At 38.6% G+C, this 27,777-nt stretch overlaps 2 protein-coding genes across 4 annotated transcripts in view; both read right to left on the bottom strand.

The window, feature by feature from the left end:
- Positions 1-27,777, bottom strand: part of LOC311302747 (uncharacterized protein) — a 205,567-nt gene that overhangs the window by 80,375 nt on the left and 97,415 nt on the right. The window lies entirely within an intron of this gene.
- LOC311302888 (extracellular superoxide dismutase [Cu-Zn]-like) lies at positions 1,058-11,217 on the bottom strand. Of its 3 annotated transcripts, none has more exons than XM_084429013.1 (2): positions 11,096-11,217; positions 1,058-1,750 (listed from the first exon to the last, which is right to left on the bottom strand). In XM_084429013.1, the coding sequence occupies exon 2, from the start codon at positions 1,733-1,735 to the stop codon at positions 1,079-1,081; it is 657 nt and encodes a 218-aa protein (XP_084285139.1). In that variant the 5' UTR covers positions 1,736-1,750; positions 11,096-11,217; the 3' UTR covers positions 1,058-1,078. The 3 variants fall into 3 exon arrangements, with proteins under 3 accessions (XP_084285139.1, XP_084285138.1, XP_084285137.1); XM_084429012.1 differs by having other exon boundaries at positions 11,101-11,217; XM_084429011.1 differs by lacking the exon at positions 11,096-11,217 and adding an exon at positions 2,696-2,882.

Below are 27,777 nucleotides of genomic sequence, written 5' to 3'. Positions count from 1 at the left end.
GGTCCATAATGTTTGAACGAAAGTGAACATGGACGAGCCATTATTAGGGGTTCAAGCACAAAGTGCTAAAACTTTTAAACTTTTACATTTGGACGGCTACAACAGGGTCATTTATAAAATGGGCGTGGCAAAATTCACTCGAAAGCCTATAAATCCTAAACGAAAACTCAGAACTTAACGAAAATTGGTGAGCATATGTGAAATAACATTGTAAACAAGCATGCACAATTTTATGGAGATCGGACCATAGGTGGCGCTATAACTGTTAAAAAGCTTTGAAAACCATATATTTCCTTTGTTAAATTGTCTGGAAATGGTCTTTTCCATGTATGATGTCAGTGGTTAAATGGTTGCCTGCTTGAACACCGATAAATGCTGCTTGCAGCTTTAATTTAAAATGGGAATTTCTCTGAAATTAAAAATCTTTGGGAACTTTTGGGATACTGGAAGTACACAACTGCAGGAAATATATCACACTTTGCAAGTGATTTTTGGTTATTTTATTACAAAACTCTTACATATTCTAGCTTTAAACACCTTACAAGAAAACCAAGACTTTTTTTGCATTTTGATTCCCTGTTAACTGTACTAACAAACTGTCAGAATAATATACCCATTTGTTGACATTTAGCGAGAAACCTTAGAATTTCAAAAATAAAATCTTATGTCAGAGGTTATGTCTACCTTGAACAATAAGGGTGTCCTCCCTTGAGATCTAGCCACACCCTCCAGTGTCATATTGCATCAACCAAAACCATTGTATCATTTAAAGAAATAATGTATCTTTAATTAAAGGCCATTGTCATGCTCTGAAAGTGTTAACCTATTGAGCACAGTAAATCAAACTAAACGGCCCACTTTGCCTGCATTCACCCTACATTTATTTTTAAGAGTGCATTTACTATTGGAAGCTTTGGCCAAAAAGCCTCTGAAAAGACCAAGAAAAAAAAACATGGGAATGTTCAGGTTATGAAATATACTTTAATGTAGGACACATACAAAGAATACACAAGGAAAATCATGATGATCCCATTTGAATCTGGCCTTCCACCATAGCCGACTCCCTCATCTTTGACTCTCAGTGCCTTCCTCCACATGTTTTCTTGGGGGGCACTTCAGTCTTCTGCCACAGACTTGGAGTAGTAATACCAATCACACCGAGAGCAATTATCGGTCCAGCATTCCCACTGAGTTTACTCTCCTCATCTGAACCCATTCCCAGATCATCCTCCTTCTCATGAACCACCACCGCACGTCCCAGAATGGAATAAGGCCCAAAGAGCTTGGCGTCTGGAAGCATCAGGAACTGCCTTATAACTCCTTTCTCGGAAGCAAAGTTGCCCAGGTCTCCAGGATGATGAGGGTGGTCAACGCCATTTGGATTATAATGAGGACCAACAGTGATGCTGCCTTGACTGAGGTCTCCATACTGATGGATGTGCATGGCACGCTCTTGACGATCGATGGCAGGCAAACCACGGAGGTTGATTTTCACTTCTAAATCTCCATTGGGGAAGACCTGCTTGAAGAGGATTTGCCCAAAGATCTTTGGCTGGTTACGTGGCAAATTGGGGCTGGGAGTTACTTCACAAGTGGCATAGATGGTGTTGTCGAACTCCACGACTTCCGGCTGTGGAGCTTCGGCAGGCAAGCAAACTGGAGGTTTGTGGAACTCTCCTCCTTGTATATGCAGCACCAGCAATATCAGAGGGAATATTAGGATGATTTTCTCCATGTTGATCTTTAAAGCCTACAATGAAAAGTGGATTCAGTGAAATCATGCCATTTGGTTTAAGAACGTAATATTTTTGATAAAGGGTCAAAGCTTTGTTGCAGGGAGCTTTGAGAATGGAAGTTGCATTAGGTAAAAATAGCACAACCAGATTAGTTTGCAATGGAAAAACCATACAAGAACCCAGACAGCAACCAGATCCGGCCCACATCTGGGCCGTGTGTAATCCAGGTGTACCAGATGGGGGCCGACACCATGTTGCGGTCTAGAAAACTCTTGAATTGCTATGTACCCTTGTGAAAATAATAAAATAAAAAATTAGCTTATTGGTATTGGATGTGTACCTGTAGTATCTTGAAAGTACAATAATAAGAATAATAATAATAATAAAACAACTTGCAGATAATAACACTGATGAATTATAAAAAGCCACTTAAGTGTACACACGTAGACTTTCATAAGCGTCACACCTGCCAGCCAAAGTTCCTATGATACAAACCAATGACATACAGGTGGATGTAATCACACTAAAATGAGTCCAGGCAAAGGTTCATGGAAATGGAAAAGGTCTAGGGAGAAGTGCCCTCTGGTGGCCATGATAGGGCTTCTGCTGGCAGGAGTGACATTAAGTACATGTACACTTAAAAAAAAAAAAAAAAAAAAAGTAATGCCAAACTAAGAGTTTTACTTTAAAGTACATTATGTTTTAAAAATCTTTTTGTTGTGCTTTAAAGTACACTTAATTTGATCTGTTGTAGCCTACATGTTATTCAATATTAAATATAAAGTTAAGATTTTCTGATTCTGATATTTTTCACAAGGACAAGTAAAATAAAAGACAATATCTATACTTTTGCTTAAACTAAACTTTTTTTAGTTGTACTAAATCAAGTCAGTTGATGGAGAAAATGGAATGGAGAAAAAACAAAACAAGCCTAAAACAGCAAAGGTGCACTACCGTACAGCTGAAAAGTCGTCCTCAATCCGTGTGGAGCCTGAATATTGCAGTCACAAAAATACTACAACGCTTAATCCGTGTGCAGTCCTGACCTGGGGTTGAGAGAATGTTCCTTTTGGCTGCTCTTATAGGAACTCATGTTGAGCTACAAGTTAACCATGATAGTCTGTTAGTCACTAATTAAGTTCACCTGTGTTTCATTTAGCTCCCTTTGTTTGCCTGTTTATATATAGCACTCAGGCCACATAGCCGGGTATTTAGAGAAACGAATATTTCTCCCCCTTCGTTTTCAAAAATAACATTGTGCACACAACATCGTTTTCAAAAAAAGTTGTCGTTTACATCAACCCGCATAAATACAATGGGCGGCAGTGTAGGGAGAAGGATAAAGCCATGCAAGCCAATCAGAATCCTCAAAATCGACAACAACGAATAGCACGAGCGACTTCCTGTAACTTTCAAAACAACAGACATGGCGCGAGATTCGTTTGTGCGGACAGACAGCGAAGCAAATGCAAACAGGCCAAAAGCGTTTGCACAAAAGTAAAAATGAGTACCACTTTAACAGCATCCATGATCAAATAGTAGCCAAACAAACTCTAAACATAGGGCGCTCACATGACGTAAGCATTTTCTGGCGCATAATGTGACGTTTGAGAACCTAAAACCCCGTTTCTCCCAGTTGACACGGCAACACATAACCGGCGGTTTCAGAAATCTCCACTTTGGCCGGAGTTTTTAGAAATAATCGTTTTCTGGGATAAAAACGGCGTTTTCGTGTAAATGACAGGCCAAAACGCAGGGAAATATCTGCTTTTTCCCATCGTGTAAACGGGGCCTCAGTTTATTCAGTTCTTTGTCTTGAATTGCACAATGTGTTCTCCAGTGTTTTGTGTTTATTAAAAGAAGTACTGCTATAGTTTTTTTTTACGATTGTGTAAGGACCACCCATTGGCCCAACGACAGAATCCAACGGCCTGGCGAAGGTTTAAAGCGTGTATGTCTTTTCAGCGCTCCAGTGAAGTTCACTTAATTTATTGGAATTTAGTTTTAGTAGTACTTTAGCTCTACGTTTAATCTGACTGATAATCAAATGATAATCAAATTTAGATCATATTTCTGATTAGAAAATAATCATAAATATTGATTAAGAATTAATTTTGATATTTGATTATTCTGATTATCCCATACTTTCAATTATTCGTTCATTACGGACCTAGTGTCGCTTTGAGACGTCACGTCGCGACTGCGTGCTCACGATCACAAACTAGCCAGTCCTGAAATAGTCAGAGGGTGCAGTGCAAGTATTTTACCCTATGCAGCCGCTACTACAGACCCATAGGTGTAATTTTTTATAATATTTGCAGCGTACAACATGCTAAGTCAGGAGATAGTCAGAAATCAGAAGGTCTTTCTAAGATGTGCCCCATGGTCCATTCAAAGTGCCTTCAGTTTGATCTATCCTGGACAAAGATTTGCGGAAACACCAGACTACACATTAATCTACTAAAATGAATGATTTCTAAAACTTCAGAATAATTCAAGATGTAACATTTATTTGTCAGGTAAAAATGTATCATGCCAATTACAGAAGTAAATTATTAAAAGCCAATTCAGAAAATACATGACATCATTTACTCAAAGATGACTCTAAAAGTAAGTAATGTTTTCCTGACAAAGACACAGTAATGTGTCAGGGCTTTCCAACTGAAAAGCACTGAAACATCACTATGGGGGATGATCCTGGTAAAGAGTCCCAATGATTGCTCTGTCCCCTCACCTTAAATACCAGACCAGAACAACAGGGGTTATACAAATGTTGTTTAGAGTTGTTTGGGCCAATCCATGTACCCCAGGGGGGTAGCACCTGGTTTCTTGAGATATCGTAAAGAGATATCAGCCAGAGAGGAGAAACAGGATTCTCCTAAGTTCTCAATCTTTCTCATTAAACCAGTGACTGCAATGAAATTAAGACCATTTTACCAATCTCACTGAGACCCTTAAAATGATACCAAACATGAAAAGGAAAAAACAACACATTCACAAGATACACCATATGCGATATATAGACATTCTTAATTTAACTTTCAGTGACTTGAGGAGGGAGAAGAGGAGGGAGAGGGGGGATGAGTTGAAGTCAAACAAAGGGACAAGGAGATAAGTTTGGGCAGGACAAGGTTCTGTGCTCTGTCTTTGCTATCTGCTGTCCAGGGGGCATTTTATGGCGTTATTGCAGGGTGAGTTTTGTTTTAGCAGGAAAATCAGTTCTTACAATTGCTATGACAGATTTTTCAATACTTTTAACAATTTTCCAAAACTCTTAACACAGTTAGCACTACATCCATCTCTGTCAGGGTTATTATAGTTTTGCATTTTTCATTAGTTTTTATTTTTATTTCGGTTTGACTTTTTGTTTTCAAATTCAGTTTAGTTTTAATTAGTTTTTAAAGTGGGTTTGCTAGTTTAGTTTTTATTTTTTGAAAATGCTTAGTTTTAGTTTAGTTTTTATTCGTTTTAGTGTTAGTTTTTTTTTGTAATTTGGGTTATTTGTCAGGAACAAGATTCAAAAAGTTCACCCTATACTAAATTTACCCTATACAGTAGGGTGACCACCATCAAACAAACCAAATGTGGGACGATTATACGTTTGTGTTGGACAATGTTGGACATGTTACCAACACTAAAACATAACCTGAAACTGTTATTTAATGCTAATCTAACTTAATAAAAAAAACATTTGTATTCTGCCTTTCAACTGATAAAAATGCTTTGTTCTTTAGTCCCTTCCAGAAAACACCATTATATCACAATGTAACATTACATGTCTTAATTTGACATGTCATTTAAATTCAACATCACTGAGCCCAAAGGCAGCAGCATCATGCAGATAACTATTTTTGAAACAGTTCTGACCAAGTCCAATTAAAATCCAACAAAATAAATAATGAACTAATAAAATATTAAACATGAAATTAGATCATTGACATGTCTTATAAACCAAAAACTTTCATATTTTTTAGAAAGTATGTGAATCAAAACAACCACAGCTGGCAACAAGTTGATAAATTCTGTTAAATTTTTATTTTAATTGACCGTATTATCCATTTGTTTTCTGACAGGGAACACATGGAACGAATCACCGCTCCACATTTTGATTGACAGCCGTCAAAACCTACTAGTGACCGTGTTTACTCCTTTACTTTCAACCATTGGATAGGATTTAAAAGAAGGCGGTTGTATTTGTAGCCTACTTCTGAGGAAGCGCTGTTAAATATAGGTGAAAAACTATGCCGCAAAAATAATAAAGAAAATGCTTTCTTAAAAAGGCAAAAGAAAGCATGCACGTTTTCTTAATATGATCATTAAAAACCGACAGACTGATGAAAATGCGGGACATTTTCTCAATATGCGACGTGCGGGACAAGGGGTGAAAATGCTGTGCGGTACAACGCAATGCGGGACGGGTGGTCACCCTACATACAGTCAATAGCCTAACAACGTACTCATCTGGATTGAAGCAGCAAACATTCAGTGTAAAAGTGTGCTTTAACAATGTGTGTCAGCAGTGGTGTAGTGGTAAAAAAAGAGGTGGGTAAACTATCAATTCTGGTGGACCACGACGTGGTCACCCGGTAAGGTGGGCCACTCCCTACCGGTGTATGTGTATCCTCAGTAGCGGTTTTAGGCACGGGCGAACCGGGCAATCGCCCGGGGCGGCATTTTTGGGGGGGGCGGCGCCGCCGGCACAAAAAAATAAAATAATAAAAAAAAAAAAATCTGCGCCGCGAAGCGATTTTCTATTATCTATCATTTCACTGTGTGGGGAATTGGCAAATTTGCGCCCCCTGCAGCTGCAGACGCCCCTGCTTGCTGAGAAGATGCCGCGCACATAAGCTGTTTGTTTGAGAAGGGGAAAGGGGAGGGGGCGCGGAGGCGCGGGCGCGGATGACAGTTCACCTCTGGGTCTCTCCCAAATGGAACGGACAAGGGGGGGGGATCCATATAGTTATCAAAGTCAGTCACACCTCGACTTTCTTCCAAATAACGCACATTTTCATTCATAATATTATAAATACAGGCCTCTATATTTCCTGCACATTTTTGTCTTTCTGAATGGTCTGAATAAAAATAGGTAATACAAAACAATTTACTTGGTCACCACCACCAAGGTGAATTGGTTTAGTCTTGACTTCTGGTCGTGACTCGTGAGTGACAGTTGGTTGATTGTCGATGTCGAGTGCCAAATAAGAGATGGACAAGAAAGGTCAAAGCCATCAGGTGTCCAATTTAGAAACGAGTGAAAGATAAAGGTATGCAACTATGTTTTCTCTGTGTGATTACGGTATCCATGTCATGAATGAAGGGGCAATATTAATTGGTGGGTATAACTCTTATTTGTTATCCTTTTTGCTATGATTCTTGCTATGCTTAACAATAATTCGGTTTTAACTCAAACACGAGATCTAATTTCACCATAATGTGCTTTGCAACAAAACTGTGACAAGTTCAGTTATTACACTGCAAAAAATGCTTTTCTTAATTAGTATTTTTGTCTTGTTTCCAGTCCAAATATCAAACATTTCTTAAATAAAGATGCATAACGTTAACAAAGTGGTAAAATGACATAAGATATTAAGTCTTGGTTTCTGGGGAAATATTTTTTTTTTTTTTTTTTTCAGAAAACAAGACTTAATATCTTAAAATTGAGTGAAACACTTAAAATTGAGTTTTTGCTTAAAACAAGCAAAACATGATGATCTGCCAATGGGGTAAGAACACCCCCCCCCCCCAATTAAAATTAAGGGGGGGGGGGGGGGGGGGGCGCTCGAAGGGGGTCTCGCCCAGGGTGTAATTCAATGTAGAACCGCCACTGTGTATCCTGATGACATCGCTATAGGCTATCATTTGATGGTACTACCAAGGGTATCACTGGTTGCTCCCTCATCATAGGTCACACAATCACTATTCAATTCATGCATTAATCTAAGTTCTTGTTAAAGAGACTCAAAAAGGTATAATATGGTTGAAATCTATAAAGTTCACTAAATGACAAAACAGAGAGAACAAAAATATTTAAGAGAGATCGAGAGGGAGGCTTATATCCAGGGCTTTCAATGCAATGCACTTGTGCATAATGATTAGGGATTTGGGATTATTTTCATAGTTGATTAATCTGTTGAATATTTCTTCGATTAATTGATTAGTTGTTTGTTCTATCAGAAAAATGTGGATCAGTGTTTCCCTGTAGAGGGAAAAGTCTTTAACCTGGTGCAGGCTTGATTCCCTCTGAATCTCTTGTACAGTTGGGTTTTGACATGCTCCCTACATTAAACCAGCTGCCTGTAATGAATTAAAAAAAAATCACCTTTTTTTGCATCGTTTTAATGATTTCCTGTTGCTGCGCCTGCAATCAAGTTTCATTCTCGCGCAGCTTAGTAACTTCACGAGCGAGTGTTTTCTGCTCCGTGTGTGCGCCGTTCTCTTTGTTCCGTGTGTGTGTGTGTGTGTGTGTGTGTGTGTCTGCGCGCTGCGCTCTCTGCTCCGTGTTTGCGCGCTGCGCGTTCTGCTCAGTCCTTAACGGCTCGAATCATGTGCCGATCGGCGATCACGCACTGGAAAAGCAAAGTCCGCTCAAATAACGTGAAATTTAGAGGTGGATAAACGCAATGTAGAGGTGGATAAACGCACTTTGGAGGTGGGCAAACGCTATTTCCAAATTTTGGGAGGTGCGTAAACGGCGTTTACGTGCGTTTAGCCTCCACTACATCCCTGTGTGTCAGAACAGAAAACACCATGCGGGTTTTGAACATTTGCTCAACTGTCTAATAAAGTACATGCAAGACGTCTCTGTCAAGTCAAAGTTTGCGGCATCTTGAAAACACCACGCCGATATTGATCCTCGTTTTAGTTCTCCTTTTGTCCCAAAGTCTGCTTGCCATGGTCCATAATGTTTGAACGAAAGTGAACATGGACTAGCCATTATTAGGGGTTCAAGCACAAAGTGCTAAAACTTTTGAACTTTTACATTTGGACGGCTACAACAGGGTCATTTAGAAAATGGGCGTGGCAAAATTCACTCGAAAGCCTATAAATCCTAAACGAAAACTCAGAACTTAACGGAAATTGGTGAGCATATGTGAAATAACATTGTAAACAAGCATGCACAATTTTATGGAGATCGGACAATAGGTGGCGCTATAACTGTTAAAAAGCTTTGAAAACCATATATTTCCTTTGTTAAATTGGCTGGAAATGGTCTTTTCCATGTATGATGTCAGTGGTTAAATGGTTGCCTGCTTGAACACCGATAAATGCTGCTTGCAGCTTTAATTTAAAATGGGAATTTCTCTGAAATTAAAAATCTTTGGGAACTTTTGGGATACTGGAAGTACACAACTGCAGGAAATATATCACACTTTGCAAGTGATTTTTGGTTATTTTATTACAAAACTCTTACATATTCTAGCTTTAAACACCTTACAAGAAAACCAAGACTTTTTTTGCATTTTGATTCCCTGTTAACTGTACTAACAAACTGTCAGAATAATATACCCATTTGTTGACATTTAGCGAGAAACCTTATAATGTCGAAAATAAAATCTTATGTCAGAGGTTATGTCTACCTTGAACAATAAGGGTGTCCTCCCTTGAGATCTAGCCACACCCTCCAGTGTCATATTGCATCTACCAAAACCATTGTATCATTTAAAGAAATAGTGTATCTTTAATTAAAGGCCATTGTCATGCTCTGAAAGTGTTAACCCATTGAGCACAGGAAATCAAACTAAACGGCCCACTTTGCCTGCATTCACCCTACAATTATTTTTAAGAGTGCATTTACTATTGGAAGCTTTGGCCAAAAAGCCTCTGAAAAGACCAAGAAAAAAAACATGGGAATGTTCAGGTTATGAAATATACTTTAATGTAGGACACATACAAAGAATACACAAGGAAAATCATGATTATCCCATTTGAATCTGCCCTTCCACCATACCCGACTCCCTCATCTTTGACTCTCAGTGCCTTCCTCCACATGTTTTCTTGGGGGGCACTTCAGTCTTCTGCCACAGACTTGGAGTAGTAATACCAATCACACCGAGAGCAATTCTCTCTCCAGCATTCCCACTGAGTTTACTCTCCTCATCTGAACCCATTCCCAGATCATCCTCCTTCTCATGAACCACCACCGCACGTCCCAGAATGGAATAAGGCCCAAAGAGCTTGGCGTCTGGAAGCGTCAGGAACTGCCTTATAACTCCTTTCTCGGAAGCAAAGTTGCCCAGGTCTCCAGGATGATGAGGGTGGTCAACGCCGTTTGGATTATAATGAGGACCAACAGTGATGCTGCCTTGACTGAGGTCTCCATACTGATGGATGTGCATCGCACGCTCTTGACGATCGATGGCAGGCAAACCACGGAGGTTGATTTTCACTTCTAAATCTCCATCGGGGAAGACCTGCTTGAAGAGGATTTGCCCAAAGATCTTTGGCTGGTTACGTGGCAAATTGGGGCTGGGAGTTACTTCACAAATGGCATAGATGGTGTTGTCGAACTCCACGACTTCCGGCTGTGGAGCTTCGGCAGGCAAACAAACTGGAGGTTTGTGGAACTCTCCTCCTTTTATATGCAGCACCAGCAATATCAGAGGGAATATTAGGATGATTTTCTCCATGTTGATCTTTAAAGCCTACAATGAAAAGTGGATTCAGTGAAATCATGCCATTTGGTTTAAGAACGTAATATTTTTGATAAAGGGTCAAAGCTTTGTTGCAGGGAGCTTTGAGAATGGAAGCTGCATTGGTATTGGATGTGTATCTGTAGTATATTGAAAGTACAATAATAATAATAATAATAATAAATAAAAACTTGCAGATAACACTGATGAATTATAAAAAGCCACTTAAGTGTACACACGTACACTTTCATAAGCGTCACACCTGCCAGCCAAAGTTCCTATGATACAAACCAATGACATACAGGTTAATGTAATCACACTAATATGAGTCCAGGCAAAGGTTCATGGAAATGGAAAAGGTCTAGGGAGAAGTGCCCTATGGTGGCCATGATAGGGCTTCTGCTGGCAGGAGTGACATTAAGTACATGTACACTAAAAAAAAAAAAAAAAAAAAAAGCCAAACTAAGAGTTTTACTTTAAAGTACATTGTTTTAAAAATCTTTTTGTTGTGCTTTAAAGTACACTTAATTTGATCTGTTGTAGCCTACATGTTATTCAATATTAAATATAAAGTTAAGATTTTTTGATTCTGATATTTTTCACAAGGACAGGTAAAATAAAAGACAATATCTATACTTTTGCTTAAACTAAACTTTTTTTAGTTGTACTAAATCAAGTCAGTTAATGGAGAAAAAACAAAACAAGCCTAAAACAGCAAAGGTGCACTACCGTACAGCTGAAAAGTCGTCCTCAATCCGTGTGGAGCCTGAATATTACAGTCACAAAAATACTACAACGCTTAATCCGTGTGCAGTCCTGACCTGGGGTTGAGAGAATGTTCCTTTTGGCTGCTCTTATAGGAACTCATGTTGAGCTACAAGTTAACCATGATAGTCTGTTAGTCACTAATTAAGTTCACCTGTGTTTCATTTAGCTCCCTTTGTTTGCCTGTTTATATATAGCACTCAGGCCACATAGCCGGGTATTTAGAGAAACGAATATTTCTCCCCCTTCGTTTTCAAAAATAACATTGTGCACACAACATCGTTTTCAAAAAAAGTTGTCGTTTACATCAACCCGCATAAATACAATGGGCGGCAGTGTAGGGAGAAGGATAAAGCCATGCAAGCCAATCAGAATCCTCAAAATCGACAACAACGAATAGCACGAGCGACTTCCTGTTCCTTTCAAAACAACAGACATGGCGCGAGATTCATTTGTGCGGACAGACAGCGAAGCAAATGCAAACAGGCCAAAAGCGTTTGCACAAAAGTAAAAATGAGTACCACTTTAACAGCATCCATGATCAAATAGTAGCCAAACAAACTCTAAACATAGGGCGCTCACATGACGTAAGCATTTTCTGGCGCATAATGTGACGTTTGAGAACCTAAAACCCCGTTTCTCCCAGTTGACACGGCAACACATAACCGGCGGTTTCAGAAATCTCCACTTTGGCCGGAGTTTTTAGAAATAATCGTTTTCTGGGATAAAAACGGCGTTTTCGTGTAAATGACAGGCCAAAACGCAGGGAAATATCTGCTTTTTCCCATCGTGTAAACGGGGCCTCAGTTTATTCAGTTCTTTGTCTTGAATTGCACAATGTGTTCTCCAGTGTTTTGTGTTTATTAAAAGAAGTACTGCTATAGTTTTTTTTTACGATTGTGTAAGGACCACCCATTGGCCCAACGACAGAATCCAACGGCCTGGCGAAGGTTTAAAGCGTGTATGTCTTTTCAGCGCTCCAGTGAAGTTCACTTAATTTATTGGAATTTAGTTTTAGTAGTACTTTAGTTCTACGTTTAATCTGACTGATAATCAAATGATAATCAAATTTAGATCATATTTCTGATTAGAAAATAATCATAAATATTGATTAAGAATTAATTTTGATATTTGATTATTCTGATTATCCCATACTTTCAATTATTCGTTCATTACGGACCTAGTGTCGCTTTGAGACGTCACGTCGCGACTGCGTGCTCACGATCACAAACTAGCCAGTCCTGAAATAGTCAGAGGGTGCAGTGCAAGTATTTTACCCTATGCAGCCGCTACTACAGACCCATAGGTGTAATTTTTTATAATATTTGCAGCGTACAACATGCTAAGTCAGGAGATAGTCAGAAATCAGAAGGTCTTTCTAAGATGTGCCCCATGGTCCATTCAAAGTGCCTTCAGTTTGATCTATCCTGGACAAAGATTTGCGGAAACACCAGACTACACATTAATCTACTAAAATGAATGATTTCTAAAACTTCAGAATAATTCAAGATGTAACATTTATTTGTCAGGTAAAAATGTAGCATGCCAATTACAGAAGTAAATTATTAAAAGCCAATTCAGAAAATACATGACATCATTTACTCAAAGATGACTCTAAAAGTAAGTAATGTTTTCCTGACAAAGACACAGTAATGTGTCAGGGCTTTCCAACTGAAAAGCACTGAAACATCACTATGGGGGATGATCCTGGTAAAGAGTCCCAATGATTGCTCTGTCCCCTCACCTTAAAGGGGCATTATGCAAGTCTGAGTGTTTTTTCTCTACGAGCTCCCCCTAGTGTCTGGTAGTATAATGCTTTCAAACACTCTGTCGTAAAAACGAACTGTTGTCCCTCCCCCCTCGCCACGAGCAACCCAGCTGATCAGCTGTCAACCTAGCTGAGCAGAGGAACCGGCTATTTCAAAACCAGTTATGTCTACCGAGGCAAGTAAAGCAATACTTTCTTTCCAACTGATGGCGATTTTTTTATTTATTGTGTTGTCATGCATACTAGTATTTTTACCGGGAACGAACGATATGAACGAGGCGAACTATTGCTTTCGTGTTTGTTTGTTTGTTTGTTTGTTTGTTTTTGGGCGAATGGGCATGAGCATAAAAAAAATATATATATCGGAGGCTAATATTTGTCTAAAGTTATATTAGCAAGGTCTATAAGTTCATCTGGTAGAATGATGGTTTACCTTTGCTTGTCTAAGAAAACACCAGAACGTTTTTTCTAGCTCGATCATGATATGTGCAACATTTTGCGCGTCTGATATTGTCTACTATCAGACGCGTTGACTTAGTGACATAAAATAAAAGTGTAAGTTACACAAATAAAACCGACAGAGGAACGGCCACACAACTACAGAAATCAAACGTGTTTGCTAATGACAATGCCTAACATCAAAGTTATAGTATCTAGCGTAATGTTACTAGTAAGCCCCTAACAGACAGCGATCATAATAAAAACCTTTACAGACAATAGCAAACATCCTGAGGTCGCAATTACTTGAAATTTAAATATTAAACACAGTTTATTCCAAAGATACTTAACTTACAAGTGCAACAGCAGGATCAGCATCCGTTTTGCAGGCTTCTGTTTCTCTCAGTTCTCACCATTCTGAAAAAGCCGGTCCGATATATTTACTCGAGTCTGACTTCTTGCTCGGTCAGTCTCCCGTTTCCTCTTTCGTTGGTCCTCCGAAAATGATTTCCTAGCTTTCTGCTTCTTTTTTACAGGCTCAGCCTCAGCCATAACTCAATCTATCGTTGCCCTTTGCTTATAGCTAGCCCGCCGGTGTTTGAATAGGGGCGTGTACGTGTGCAGTGCCGTCAAGCAATTCGTTACATCGCGAGACCTGATATCACGCGATACTTCCTGACACCGACCCGCGTCCCAAAGTTGCAAGTGAGTTTTTTCCGCTCTCGGGCACCAGGGGGGTGCGAAACCACCACCATTCAACCCGAAATGAGTAATATAACCATTCCACTGACTCCGAAGCTGTTCAGTTAAGGTTAAAAAGCTACCTAGTGTCCCTTTAAATACCAGACCAGAACAACAGGGGTTATACAAATGTTGTTTAGAGTTGTTTGGGCCAATCCATGTACCCCAGGGGGGTAGCACCTGGTTTCTTGAGATATCGTAAAGAGATATCAGCCAGAGAGGAGAAACAGGATTCTCCTAAGTTCTCAATCTTTCTCATTAAACCAATGACTGCAATGAAATTAAGACCATTTTACCAATCGCACTGAGACCCTTAAAATGATACCAAACATGAAAAGGAAAAAACAACACATTCACAAGATACACCATATGCGATATATAGACATTCTTAATTTAACTTTCAGTGACTTGAGGAGGGAGAAGAGGAGGGAGAGGGGGGATGAGTTGAAGTCAAACAAAGGGACAAGGAGATAAGTTTGGGCAGGACAAGGTTCTGTGCTGTCTTTGCTATCTGCTGTCCAGGGGGCATTTTATGGCGTTATTGCAGGGTGAGTTTTGTTTTAGCAGGAAAATCAGTTCTTACAATTGCTATGACAGATTTTTCAATACTTTTAACAATTTTCCAAAACTCTTAACACAGTTAGCACTACATCCATCTCTGTCAGGGTTATTATAGTTTTGCATTTTTCATTAGTTTTTATTTTTATTTCGGTTTGACTTTTTGTTTTCAAATTCAGTTTAGTTTTAATTAGTTTTTAAAGTGGGTTTGCTAGTTTAGTTTTTATTTTTTGAAAATGCTTAGTTTTAGTTTAGTTTTTATTCGTTTTAGTGTTAGTTTTTTTTTTTTGTAATTTGGGTTATTTGTCAGGAACAAGATTCAAAAAGTTCACCCTATACTAAATTTACCCTATACAGTAGGGTGACCACCATCAAACAAACCAAATGTGGGATGATTATACGTTTGTGTTGGACAATGTTGGACATGTTACCAACACTAAAACATAACCTGAAACTGTTATTTAATGCTAATGTAAGGACCATCCATTAGCCCAATGACGGAATCCAACGGCCTGGCGAAGGTTTAAAGCGTGTATGTCTTTTCAGCGCTCCAGTGATGTTCACTTAATTTATTGGAACTTAGTTTTAGTATTACTTTAGCTCTATGCGTAATCTGACTCCAATTTCAAATGATAATCAAATTTAGATCGTATTTCTGATTAGAAAATAATCATAAATATTGATTATGAATTAATTTAGATCTTTGATTATTCTGATTATCCCATACTTTCAATTATTCGTTCATTACGGACCTAGTGTCGCTTTGAGACGTCACGTCGCGACTGCGCGCTCACGATCACAAACTAGCCAGTCCTGAAATAGTCAGAGGGTGCAGTGCAAATATTTTACCCTATGCAGCCGCGCACTACAGACCCATAGGCGTATTTTTTTATAATATTTGCAGCGTACAACATGCTAAGTCAGGAGATAGTCAGAAATCAGAAGGTCTTTCTAAGATGTGCCCCATGGTCCATTCAAAGTGCCTCCAGTTTGATCTATTCTGGACAAAGTTTGCGGAAACACCAGACTACACATTAATCTACTGGAAATAATGATTTCAGAAGAATGCAGAATAAATCAAGATGTAACATTTATTTGTCAGGTAAAAATGTATCATGCCAATTACAGAAGTACATTATTAAAAGCCAATTCAAAAATATATGACATCATTTACTCAAAGATGACTCTAAAAGTAAGCAATGTTTTCCTGACAAAGACACAGTAATGTGTCAGGGCTTTCCAACCGGAAAGCACTGAAACATCACTATGGGGGATGATCCTGGTAAAAGAGTCCCAAAGATTGCTCTGTCCCCTCACCTTAAATACCAGACCAGAACAACAGGGGTTAAACAAATGTTGTTTAGAGTTGTTTGGGCCAATCCATGTACCCGAGGGGGGTAGCACCTGGTTTCTTGGGATATCGTAAAGAGATATCAGCCAGAGAGGAGAAACAGGATTCTCCTAAGTTCTCAATCTTTCTCATTAAACCAATGACTGCAATGAAATTAAGACCATTTTACCAATCGCACTGCGACACTTAAAATGATACCAAACATGAAAAGGAAAAACAACATATTCACAAGATACACCATATGTGTTATATAGACATTCTTTTTTTTTTTTTTTTTTTTTTTTTTTTACTTTATTTTTCTACTTTTTTTTCAAACAGATAGAACAACATCAACAAACATTTATAATACAAGTGCACATCTCTACTGAGTACATATACACATACATGGACATACACTGGTCACCAAGAAGAGAACTTATATTATATTCCAGATCACATGATTCACTCAAATTCTGCAATACTGTTTTGTTAAGGGTTAAACTGCCAACTCTATCCATTCGTTAGAAGTCAAAAATGATTTTCATCTCTTTTCAACCATTTCTGCCAATGTGATACCATACTTTCAGTTTGTTTTCTTAACAAAAAAGTCAGAGATTCCATATTGTACACATCCGTTACAATCTCTTGCCATTCAAACATTGATGGGGGATCTTCTTTGAGCCATTTCCTTGTAATGGCTTTCTTACTGGCTGCTAGTAGTATATTAGAAAGATAAGTATCCTCTTTTGTCATATCTAAAGGGATGATGCCCAAGTACATAGTTTTAAAGTCACATTCCAGATTCATCCCCATTATTGCATTCATTTCTCTATTTAAATCCTGCCAATAAGTATGAATTTTGTTACAATCCCAAAAGATGTGAAAATGGTCTGCCAGTACATTTCCACATTTTCTCCAGCATTCACCTATATAGACATTCTTAATGAACTTTCAGTGCCTTGAGGAGGGAGAGGGGGATGAGTTGAAGTCAAACAAAGGGACAAGGAGATAAGTTTGGGCAGGACAAGGTTCTGTGCTCTGTCTTTGCTATCTGCTGTCCAGGGTGCATTTTATGGCTTTATTGCAGGGTGCGTTTTGTTTTAGCAGGAAAATCAGTTCTTACAGACGGCCCCTGGCCCCTTGGGACAGATTTAGATCAGGCCTAAGGGGACATGTTTTGGACATTTTCCTGTTTCCACATTTTCAGTGTTATTCTCTGAGTGTTCATAGGGCTGACCACTGTAGTTTGCAGTGTTAGTCGATTGGTGCAGGAATCCAGTCACCTGAAATAACAGCATTAAGAAAGGTTGAACATTAAAATGAAAGCATGGCAGAATGTGTGGATGCTGCAGCAGCTGGACAGGGTGTCACATGACCCTCTTGGCCGGGTTTTCTTCCACCTGCACCTAGTTGCGGTGGTTTTCAGTCTGTAGAATGATCTCGTTGAATCAAGTCTGTTTGCGTTGGTCAGCATGATCAGAAAGTGTCATTGGAAAGTGTCATAACGCTTTGCGGAAACATCTTTGTCCTCCCTAGGATGTTTTAACTGACCCTTTGAGAAGTCCTCGGTCACCTTCAAGCAGAAGGTTTCCTTTGCCGGGTAGATCAGTAGTCCATAGTTGAAGGAATCATTTACTGATGACGCTCCATTGCGTGTGAGACACCTGAACAACTTCTGAATGACCATGCAATAATTGAACACTGATGTATTTGTGGTTATTGTAAGATGATGAAAAAGTTATTGGATAAACACAAGAACACAGATAACAAAACATGATGTACTCAAAAATGTGAAACCCAAAAGACAAAGGTGCGAGTGGTAAATATGGTCTCTTTTTCAGAATCATATATTTAATGAACAGGTGTAATTTGATCACCAAATTCTTCACTACCGCAGTGATCTGGTAGTGGAATTTAGACTTGGTCTGGATAATCAAGGAAGGGTAACAGAAAGTCACCATAACTAGTATATTTAGCAGTATGCATCATTAGAGTATATCACATAATTAAACATGGAAATACACAATTTCATAATTATAAAATTGTCTACATTAGTTGTTATAAGTGCAAATCATTAATGAAACCTAAGGTTTTAATAGATTCAATTAGAAAATTAAATGTATAGAAACAGAGATTTAAATTCTCTGGTTTATCTTTGTAATTATCCTCTGTGCATTTGATGTACAGGCTAGGTCACACTCAATAATGCAGGTCTGACTGGGAATCGTTTAGTTGACAGATAGAAATGCCTGCATTTTAGATTTAGCTGTTTTGATATTGCCATTAGTCATTTGTTGGAAACTAGGGGGCCCTCCTGGTTTTCAACAATTGCCAACGACTGGACATAATAAATATTTTGTCCAAAGACCAGTTGTATTAATGGGTCTCAATTAGATTTTTTATGCGGATTTAAATCAATTGATGTGTGACCACAGCCATGCATGTCCTATGCACAGCACAGTATTTACATACAGGAAGTTGACAAGACTGTAATGCTGAAAAGAAATTATTAAAATAATTTCCCTTGTCCTATATGTATGAAGGTGAATGATGTATTGCATGATGTGAATAATTTTGGCCTGGATAGTCTTATGATCTATGCCAGGTAGAGATGTTCTAAGATTGCCATAGTGATGGTGTGTATTGTGTATGTTTGTGTATAGGAGATGGGTGGTGTTTTATCCTACCATAATTTGTGTTGCATAATTTAGTTCCGGTGCTACACCGGGAGGCCACATACAGGAGCTGCTTCTGTAGTGTTGTGAGGTGTGAGCGGCCCCTTGAAGTTTCTCCACCCCCATCTCCTAATGTAACGCTGTGTGTCCTGCTTAAGGCAGGCAGAACCAGACCCTTGTGGAATCTGGTTCTAAAGAAAGTCATTTGTCAGCCTGTAAGGAAATAGACCTAGAGAGGAAAACACAGTTTAATCTTGAGACTTTATACAAATTGCATTAAGATAGATGGTCGATCTCAATATTTATTTGATTGCCTTTGCCAGACAGTTGTTACTGATGGCTTTGATCTGTTAAGATTTTACGCCATTAGAAGATAATTTGTTTTTGTTTACAAAGACATGTATCATTATCATGATCAAAGAAAAGGTCAATTAAACAGTGATAATGGTCAGATCTCACTGCTATTGCAGTTAAACTCATACAGTCTGCTGTGTTGTGAGCATTAAGACCCTCAGGTCTGCTGGGGGAATCTCTTTACATGATGCTGTTTATTTACACTAGCCAGATCTGTGTTTAGAGCAATTAGATCACCAGGTGTGGTGCTGCGCTTGTTTGTTTGGCCTTTGGAATTTATGGTGTTATTCAAACTCTTGACCATTTGGATCTCTGTGGTCCATAAAGACTGTCGATTTTCTGCCTGATATTTACAATTCACACAACTGTTCTTACATGTCCAGTAAAATACCTTCCCTGATCAGATTCCATGTGAGCTAAAGCTCCCATGAGGAGTTTGTTAACCCTTGCACCACTCGTTTGTGGTTTTGTTGCAAGAGAAAATTTAAATTTGTACCTCCCCTTGTTACTGGGTTAAATCTCTGTTAGATCAAAATAAAATCATCCTGTGGATTTGGATGGATATTCAGGACATGGCAATCAGGTTGACCATTTTAGTTGGTATATACTGAGCATTGTAATTTCTCTCATTAAAGATTCTTACACAAATAGAAGGTAAAGAAGTTCTTTCTGATTCATTCTTCCTTTCAGTTTCCTTTCTTACCAATACTTTCTCTAACCATCTATTATCTCATTCCTCCCAACACTAGTGTTCCTTCTTCTTGTTCCCTACATACACGTACCATCTTTCTACATTCTGATTCTTTTAATTCTCATTAAACATTCTTTTCTCTTCTAACCCAATGCTGAATCATCACGAGATTAAAGCCATTCTTGGCCATTACAATATAATATATATTACAATCTGGTCATAATATAAATTATATTTTATAAAATTGTATAAATCAAACCAATTTTATTTACTGGTCTCGGGGGTTTCTACTGAGTAATTTGTCCAAACTGACTTGTTATCTTCTCACTGATCTTTTAGAAGGTGATTGGCCCTGCAGCTCCAGCTGTGCTGGCATTAGCATTGTGTACACAGCAACAACCAAACTGGAAACCAGTTACAGCTGCTTTGATGCTGTGAACATTCAATGGACTGCAGGCATTGAGAAACATGGGTCAAATCATTGCTCAATTTAAAGATTTTTGTGACTACAATTTAGAATTGGACACAATTATCTTGTTTTAGGCTGAGATGTTATCAGTTGCATTCTTTTAAGAATCTTCTTTGAATGTGAAATAAAGGTTGGGCAAACAGGTCTCATGGAGGGCGCCAAGATTGTTTTATGGTTTGTTACTTTTGTCAGTCTCTTTTGAGACCTCGAAAACATACAAGAATGCAGTGATTGTAAAGTCTGTTAAAAGACCAAATTAAAAGCTATGTTTTATAAGACTGAGCCTTAAATGGTGTTGTTTAAACCATATATGGGACATCAGTCATGAACTTTTTGACACTTATTGAAAGATTTTCAAAGAACAATGATTACTTTGATGTAATTCATATTGGTCTTTGTCTAAATTATCTCATGAGACAAGGACAAGCTATGCATGTCCTCTGACAGTATCAGGCCTGGTTACAAGCCTCTAGTAGCCTAATACAATAATTGTCATTATATGCATCAGTTTTAAAATTTGCGTATTTTTCCAAATTTCAGCCTCTAGGACTTCTGCATAGCAGCTGTTCTCTAGGACTGAGATCATTTTCTCAGATCATTTCTTTTGAAATGTTCTAATTTAATTACACTGTTTTGTCCAACTTTACATTTCACACACAAAGGATTCAAGTGAGACAGTTTTCCTTGTTATCTTTTAGCTCATCAAATCACAAGATTTTTTCACAAGTTAACGTGACCATTTTCTTATTTCCATTATTACAATGTTGTTGCAACAAAACAAATAATTAAATGTAACAACATTATTTACCTCAGAATTTTAGTTTTTAGTTTTCAACCCTCTGTTGAGTACCAGAATAAAATTTGGATGATGTTATCCCAATTTAGGTTTCATCACTTGTTGCATAGACAAACAAGGAGGTATTTAAAGTTAAAGCAAGGGATATCTTTTCTCATCTACCCTGCCGCTATCGTGTCCCTGATATGTGGTTGTATCTAATTCTCAAGCCCCACCGGATTTTGCGGTCTCCGGTCTAACTGGGTATGCCGACCCATTCTATAAATGTGTCTATATGAGGTGTGTCTGAATTTTCCCTCAACACTTCTAAAAGGCAAAAGAGAATTGACTTACCAAACGGCTGAAGAAAGAGAAGGACATCTTATTTCTCTTACTTGTTGCAAGTCCCAATATTTCACTGAAAAGACACTCGCAACCTGGAGAATCACGTCGAGGTCACCACTTTGTAAGGACCATCCATTAGCCCAATGACGGAATCCAACGGCCTGGCGAAGGTTTAAAGCGTGTATGTCTTTTCAGCGCTCCAGTGATGTTCACTTAATTTATTGGAACTTAGTTTTAGTATTACTTTAGCTCTATGCGTAATCTGACTCCAATTTCAAATGATAATCAAATTTAGATCGTATTTCTGATTAGAAAATAATCATAAATATTGATCTATATATATATATTATCATTGATTATTCTGATTATCCCATACTTTCAATTATTCGTTCATTACGGACCTAGTGTCGCTTTGAGACGTCACGTCGCGACTGCGCGCTCACGATCACAAACTAGCCAGTCCTGAAATAGTCAGAGGGTGCAGTGCAAATATTTTACCCTATGCAGCCGCTACTACAGACCCATAGGTGTATTTTTTTATAATATTTGCAGCGTACAACATGCTAAGTCAGGGAATAGTCAGAAATCAGGAGGTCTATCTAAGATGTGCCCCATGGTCCATTCAAAGTGCCTCCAGTTTGATCTATTCTGGACAAAGTTTGCGGAAACACCAGACTACACATTAATCTACTGGAAATAATGATTTCAGAAGAATGCAGAATAAATCAAGATGTAACATTTATTTGTCAGGTAAAAATATATCATGCCAATTACAGAAGTAAATTATTAAAAGCCAATTCAAAAATATATGACATCATTTACTCAAAGATGACTCTAAAAGTAAGCAATGTTTTCCTGACAAAGACACAGTAATGTGTCAGGGCTTTCCAACCGGAAAGCACTGAAACATCACTATGGGGGATGATCCTGGTAAAAGAGTCCCAAAGATTGCTCTGTCCCCTCACCTTAAATACCAGACCAGAACAACAAGGGTTAAACAAATGTTGTTTAGAGTTGTTTGGGCCAATCCATGTACCCGAGGGGGGTAGCACCTGGTTTCTTGGGATATCGTAAAGAGATATCAGCCAGAGAGATACAGGATTATCCTAAGTTCTCAATCTTTCTCATTAAACCAATGACTGCAATGAAATTAAGACCATTTTACCAATCGCACTGCGACACTTAAAATGATACCAAACATGAAAAGGAAAAACAACATATTCACAAGATACACCATATGTGTTATATAGACATTCTTAATGAACTTTCAGTGCCTTGAGGAGGGAGAGGGGGGATGAGTTGAAGTCAAACAAGGGGACAAGGAGATAAGTTTGGGCAGGACAAGGTTCTGTGCTCTGTCTTTGCTATCTGCTGTCCAGGGTGCATTTTATGGCTTTATTGCAGGGTGCGTTTTGTTTTAGCAGGAAAATCAGTTCTTACACTAATCTAACTTAATAAAAAAAACATTTGTATTCTGCCTTTCAACTGATAAAAATGCTTTGTTCTTTAGTCCCTTCCAGAAAACACCATTATATCACAATGTAACATTACATGTCTTAATTTGACATCACTGAGCCCAAAGGCAGCAGCATCATGCAGATAACTATTTTTGAAACAGTTCTGACCAAGTCCAATTAAAATCCAACAAAATAAATAATGAACTAATAAAATATTAAACATGAAATTAGATCATTGACATGTCTTACAAACCAAAAACTTTCATATTTTTTAGAAAGTATGTGAATCAAAACAACCACAGCTGGCAACAAGTTGATAAATTCTGTTAAATTTTTATTTTAATTGACCGAATTATCCATTTGTTTTCTGACAGGGAACACATGGAACGAATCACCGCTCCACATTTTGATTGACAGCCGTCAAAACCTACTAGTGACCGTGTTTACTCCTTTACTTTCAACCATTGGATAGGATTTAAAAGAAGGCGGTTGTATTTGTAGCCTACTTCTGAGGAAGCGCTGTTAAATATAGGTGAAAAACTATGCCGCAAAAATAATAAAGAAAATGCTTTCTTAAAAAGGCAAAAGAAAGCATGCACGTTTTCTTAATATGATCATTAAAAACCGACAGACTGATGAAAATGCGGGACATTTTCTCAATATGCGACGTGCGGGACAAGGGGTGAAAATGCTGTGCGGTACAACGCAATGCGGGACGGGTGGTCACCCTACATACAGTCAATAGCCTAACAACGTACTCATCTGGATTGAAGCAGCAAACATTCAGTGTAAAAGTGTGCTTTAACAATGTGTGTCAGCAGTGGTGTAGTGGTAAAAAAAGAGGTGGGTAAACTATCAATTCTGGTGGACCACGACGTGGTCACCCGGTAAGGTGGGCCACTCCCTACCGGTGTATGTGTATCCTCAGTAGCGGTTTTAGGCACGGGCGAACCGGGCAATCGCCCGGGGCGGCATTTTTGGGGGGGCGGCGCCGCCGGCACAAAAAAATAAAATAATAAAAAAAAAATAATCTGCGCCGCGAAGCGATTTTCTATTATCTATCATTTCACTGTGTGGGGAATTGGCAAATTTGCGCCCCCTGCAGCTGCAGACGCCCCTGCTTGCTGAGAAGATGCCGCGCACATAAGCTGTTTGTTTGAGAAGGGGAAAGGGGAGGGGGCGCGGAGGCGCGGGCGCGGATGACAGTTCACCTCTGGGTCTCTCCCAAATGGAACGGACAAGGGGGGGGGGGGATCCATATAGTTATCAAAGTCAGTCACACCTCGACTTTCTTCCAAATAACGCACATTTTCATTCATAATATTATAAATACAGGCCTCTATATTTCCTGCACATTTTTGTCTTTCTGAATGGTCTGAATAAAAATAGGTAATACAAAACAATTTACTTGGTCACCACCACCAAGGTGAATTGGTTTAGTCTTGACTTCTGGTCGTGACTCGTGAGTGACAGTTGGTTGATTGTCGATGTCGAGTGCCAAATAAGAGATGGACAAGAAAGGTCAAAGCCATCAGGTGTCCAATTTAGAAACGAGTGAAAGATAAAGGTATGCAACTATGTTTTCTCTGTGTGATTACGGTATCCATGTCATGAATGAAGGGGCAATATTAATTGGTGGGTATAACTCTTATTTGTTATCCTTTTTGCTATGATTCTTGCTATGCTTAACAATAATTCGGTTTTAACTCAAACACGAGATCTAATTTCACCATAATGTGCTTTGCAACAAAACTGTGACAAGTTCAGTTATTACACTGCAAAAAATGCTTTTCTTAATTAGTATTTTTGTCTTGTTTCCAGTCCAAATATCAAACATTTCTTAAATAAAGATGCATAACATTAACAAAGTGGTAAAATGACATAAGATATTAAGTCTTGGTTTCTGGGGAAATAATATATATTTTTTTTTTTCCAGAAAACAAGACTTAATATCTTAAAATTGAGTGAAACACTTAAAATTGAGTTTTTGCTTAAAACAAGCAAAACATGATGATCTGCCAATGGGGTAAGAACACCCCCCCCCCCCAATTAAAATTAAGGGGGGGGGGGGGGGGGGGGGGCGCTCGAAGGGGGTCTCGCCCAGGGTGTAATTCAATGTAGAACCGCCACTGTGTATCCTGATGACATCGCTATAGGCTATCATTTGATGGTACTACCAAGGGTATCACTGGTTGCTCCCTCATCATAGGTCACACAATCACTATTCAATTCATGCATTAATCCAAGTTCGGTAACACTTTATTTTACGGTGCCCTTGATACAGAGTAATTACTTAATTAATTACTTAGTAATAGACTTTGTAATAACATGTAACAAAATGTACTTAACATGTAACTAAGTTATGGAACAGCCTATACTTACAGATTGTAATTACACATATGTAATAGGCAGCTACTGTTACACATGTGTAACAAGCCGAGTCTGTTACATATTACATACACATTACTTGTATGTAACATAAAGTAAAGTGTATCAAGATTGTACTAAAGTGCACTTCCTGTGTATCTACAAATGGTATCCATCTGAATTAACCCACTAGTTCATAGCTTAAATACATGCATTAGCTTCCTAATTACATTGCAATTACAAAATATTACACAGGTATAAGCTACGTAAAATAAAGTGTATCAAGAATGTACTTAAGTGTACTTTGTGTATACATACCTTATCCATCTCTGCCTTAGTTTGATTTAACTCACTAGTTCACAGCATAAATGCATGCAGTAGTATCCTAATTACATTGTAATTACATAATATTACACAGGTATAAGCTATGTAAAATAAAGTGTATCAAGAATGTACTTAAGTGTACTTTGTGTATACATACCTTATCCATCTCTGCCTTAGTTTGATTTAACTCACTAGTTCACAGCTTAAATGCATGCAGTAGTTTCCTTATTACATTGTAATTACATAATATTACACAGGTATAAGCTACGTAAAATAAAGTGTATCAAGAATGTACTTAAGTGTACTTCATGTGAATCTATAAACCTCATCCAACTCGGCTTGTTACACATGTGTAACAGTAGCTGCCTATTACATGTGTGTAATTACAATCTGTAAGTACAGGCTGTTCCATAACTTAGTTACATGTTAAGTACATTTTGTTACATGTTATTACAACGTCTATTACTAAGTACCTAATTAAGTAATTACTCTGTATCAAGGCCACCGTAAAATAAAGTGTTACCCTAAGTTCTTGTTAAAGAGACTCAAAAAGGTATAATATGGTTGAAATCTATAAAGTTCACTAAATGACAAAACAGAGAGAACAAAAATATTTAAGAGAGATCGAGAGGGAGGCTTATATCCAGGGCTTTCAATGCAATGCACTTGTGCATAATGATTAGGGATTTGGGATTATTTTCATAGTTGATTAATCTGTTGAATATTTCTTCGATTAATTGATTAGTTGTTTGTTCTATCAGAAAAATGTGGATCAGTGTTTCCCTGTAGAGGGAAAAGTCTTTAACCTGGTGCAGGCTTGATTCCCTCTGAATCTCTTGTACAGTTGGGTTTTGACATGCTCCCTACATTAAACCAGCTGCCTGTAATGAATTAAAAAAAAATCACCTTTTTTTGCATCGTTTTAATGATTTCCTGTTGCTGCGCCTGCAATCAAGTTTCATTCTCGCGCAGCTTAGTAACTTCACGAGCGAGTGTTTTCTGCTCCGTGTGTGCGCCGTTCTCTTTGTTCCGTGTGTGTGTGTGTGTGTCTGCGCGCTGCGCTCTCTGCTCCGTGTTTGCGCGCTGCGCGTTCTGCTCAGTCCTTAACGGCCCAAATGCTCGAATCATGTGCCGATCGGCGATCACGCACTGGAAAAGCAAAGTCCGCTCAAATAACGTGAAATTTAGAGGTGGATAAACGCAATGTAGAGGTGGATAAACGCACTTTGGAGGTGGGCAAACGCTATTTCCAAATTTTGGGAGGTGCGTAAACGGCGTTTACGTGCGTTTAGCCTCCACTACATCCCTGTGTGTCAGAACAGAAAACACCATGCGGGTTTTGAACATTTGCTCAACTGTCTAATAAAGTACATGCAAGACGTCTCTGTCAAGTCAAAGTTTGCGGCATCTTGAAAACACCACGCCGATATTGATCCTCGTTTTAGTTCTCCTTTTGTCCCAAAGTCTGCTTGCCATGGTCCATAATGTTTGAATGAAACAACTCCATGAGCGTGCCGCTAGACGTAACGCAGTTGTCGCCATGGTTACTATGGCAGTACGAGCGGAAACCAGGGATAACGCGGATATTATGTCATTGACAGGCGACAAGTGAACATGGACGAGCCATTATTAGGGGTTAAAGCACGAAGTGCTAAAACTTTTGCATTTGGACAGCTATAACACGGTCATTTAGAAAATGAACAAAATTATTTTTTTCTCTGCCAAAAATAAACACATTTTGGCAGAGAAGCTCATCACACGCTTCCACCTCAATCACCAACTCATCCTGTGGATTATAGATTTCCTCACCAACAGATCACAGAGGGTGTTGGTGAACCACACCTTATCCGACAACCTCTTCACCTCCACGGGCTCTCCACAAGGTTGTGTCCTCTCTCCACTTCTCTTCATCCTCTACACTGATGACTGTAGATCCACCCAGCCAAATTGCCACTGTGTGAAATTTGCTGATGACACAGTCCTCCTGTCTCTGCTTTCCAGTAATACACAACATCACAGCCCAGTCCTGCAGGACTTTTTAGTTTGGTGCGAAAAGTCTTGTCTCGAGCTGAACATAGATAAAACTAAGGACATGATTGTAACCTTTTCACCCAAACAGAGACAGTTAGCTGAGGCTGTCACCACTATCATCCAGCAGGAGCCAGTGAAGATAGTGGAGACATATAAATACCTGGGATCAACTTTTGACAACCTGCTAAGGTTTTCCACTAACACAGAGGAGATCCTTAAAAAGTGTCATCAGAGACAATATCTACTTAGGAAGCTGAAGTCATTTGGGGTTAACAAAGTCATTCTTAACACATTCTAGTATGCTTTTATTGAAAATGTAATAA

The sequence above is a fragment of the Rutilus rutilus genome (assembly GCF_951802725.1).
Source record: "Rutilus rutilus genome assembly, chromosome: 1".
NCBI lineage: Eukaryota > Metazoa > Chordata > Actinopteri > Cypriniformes > Leuciscidae > Rutilus > Rutilus rutilus.
This window is presented reverse-complemented; position numbering and strand designations above follow the sequence as displayed.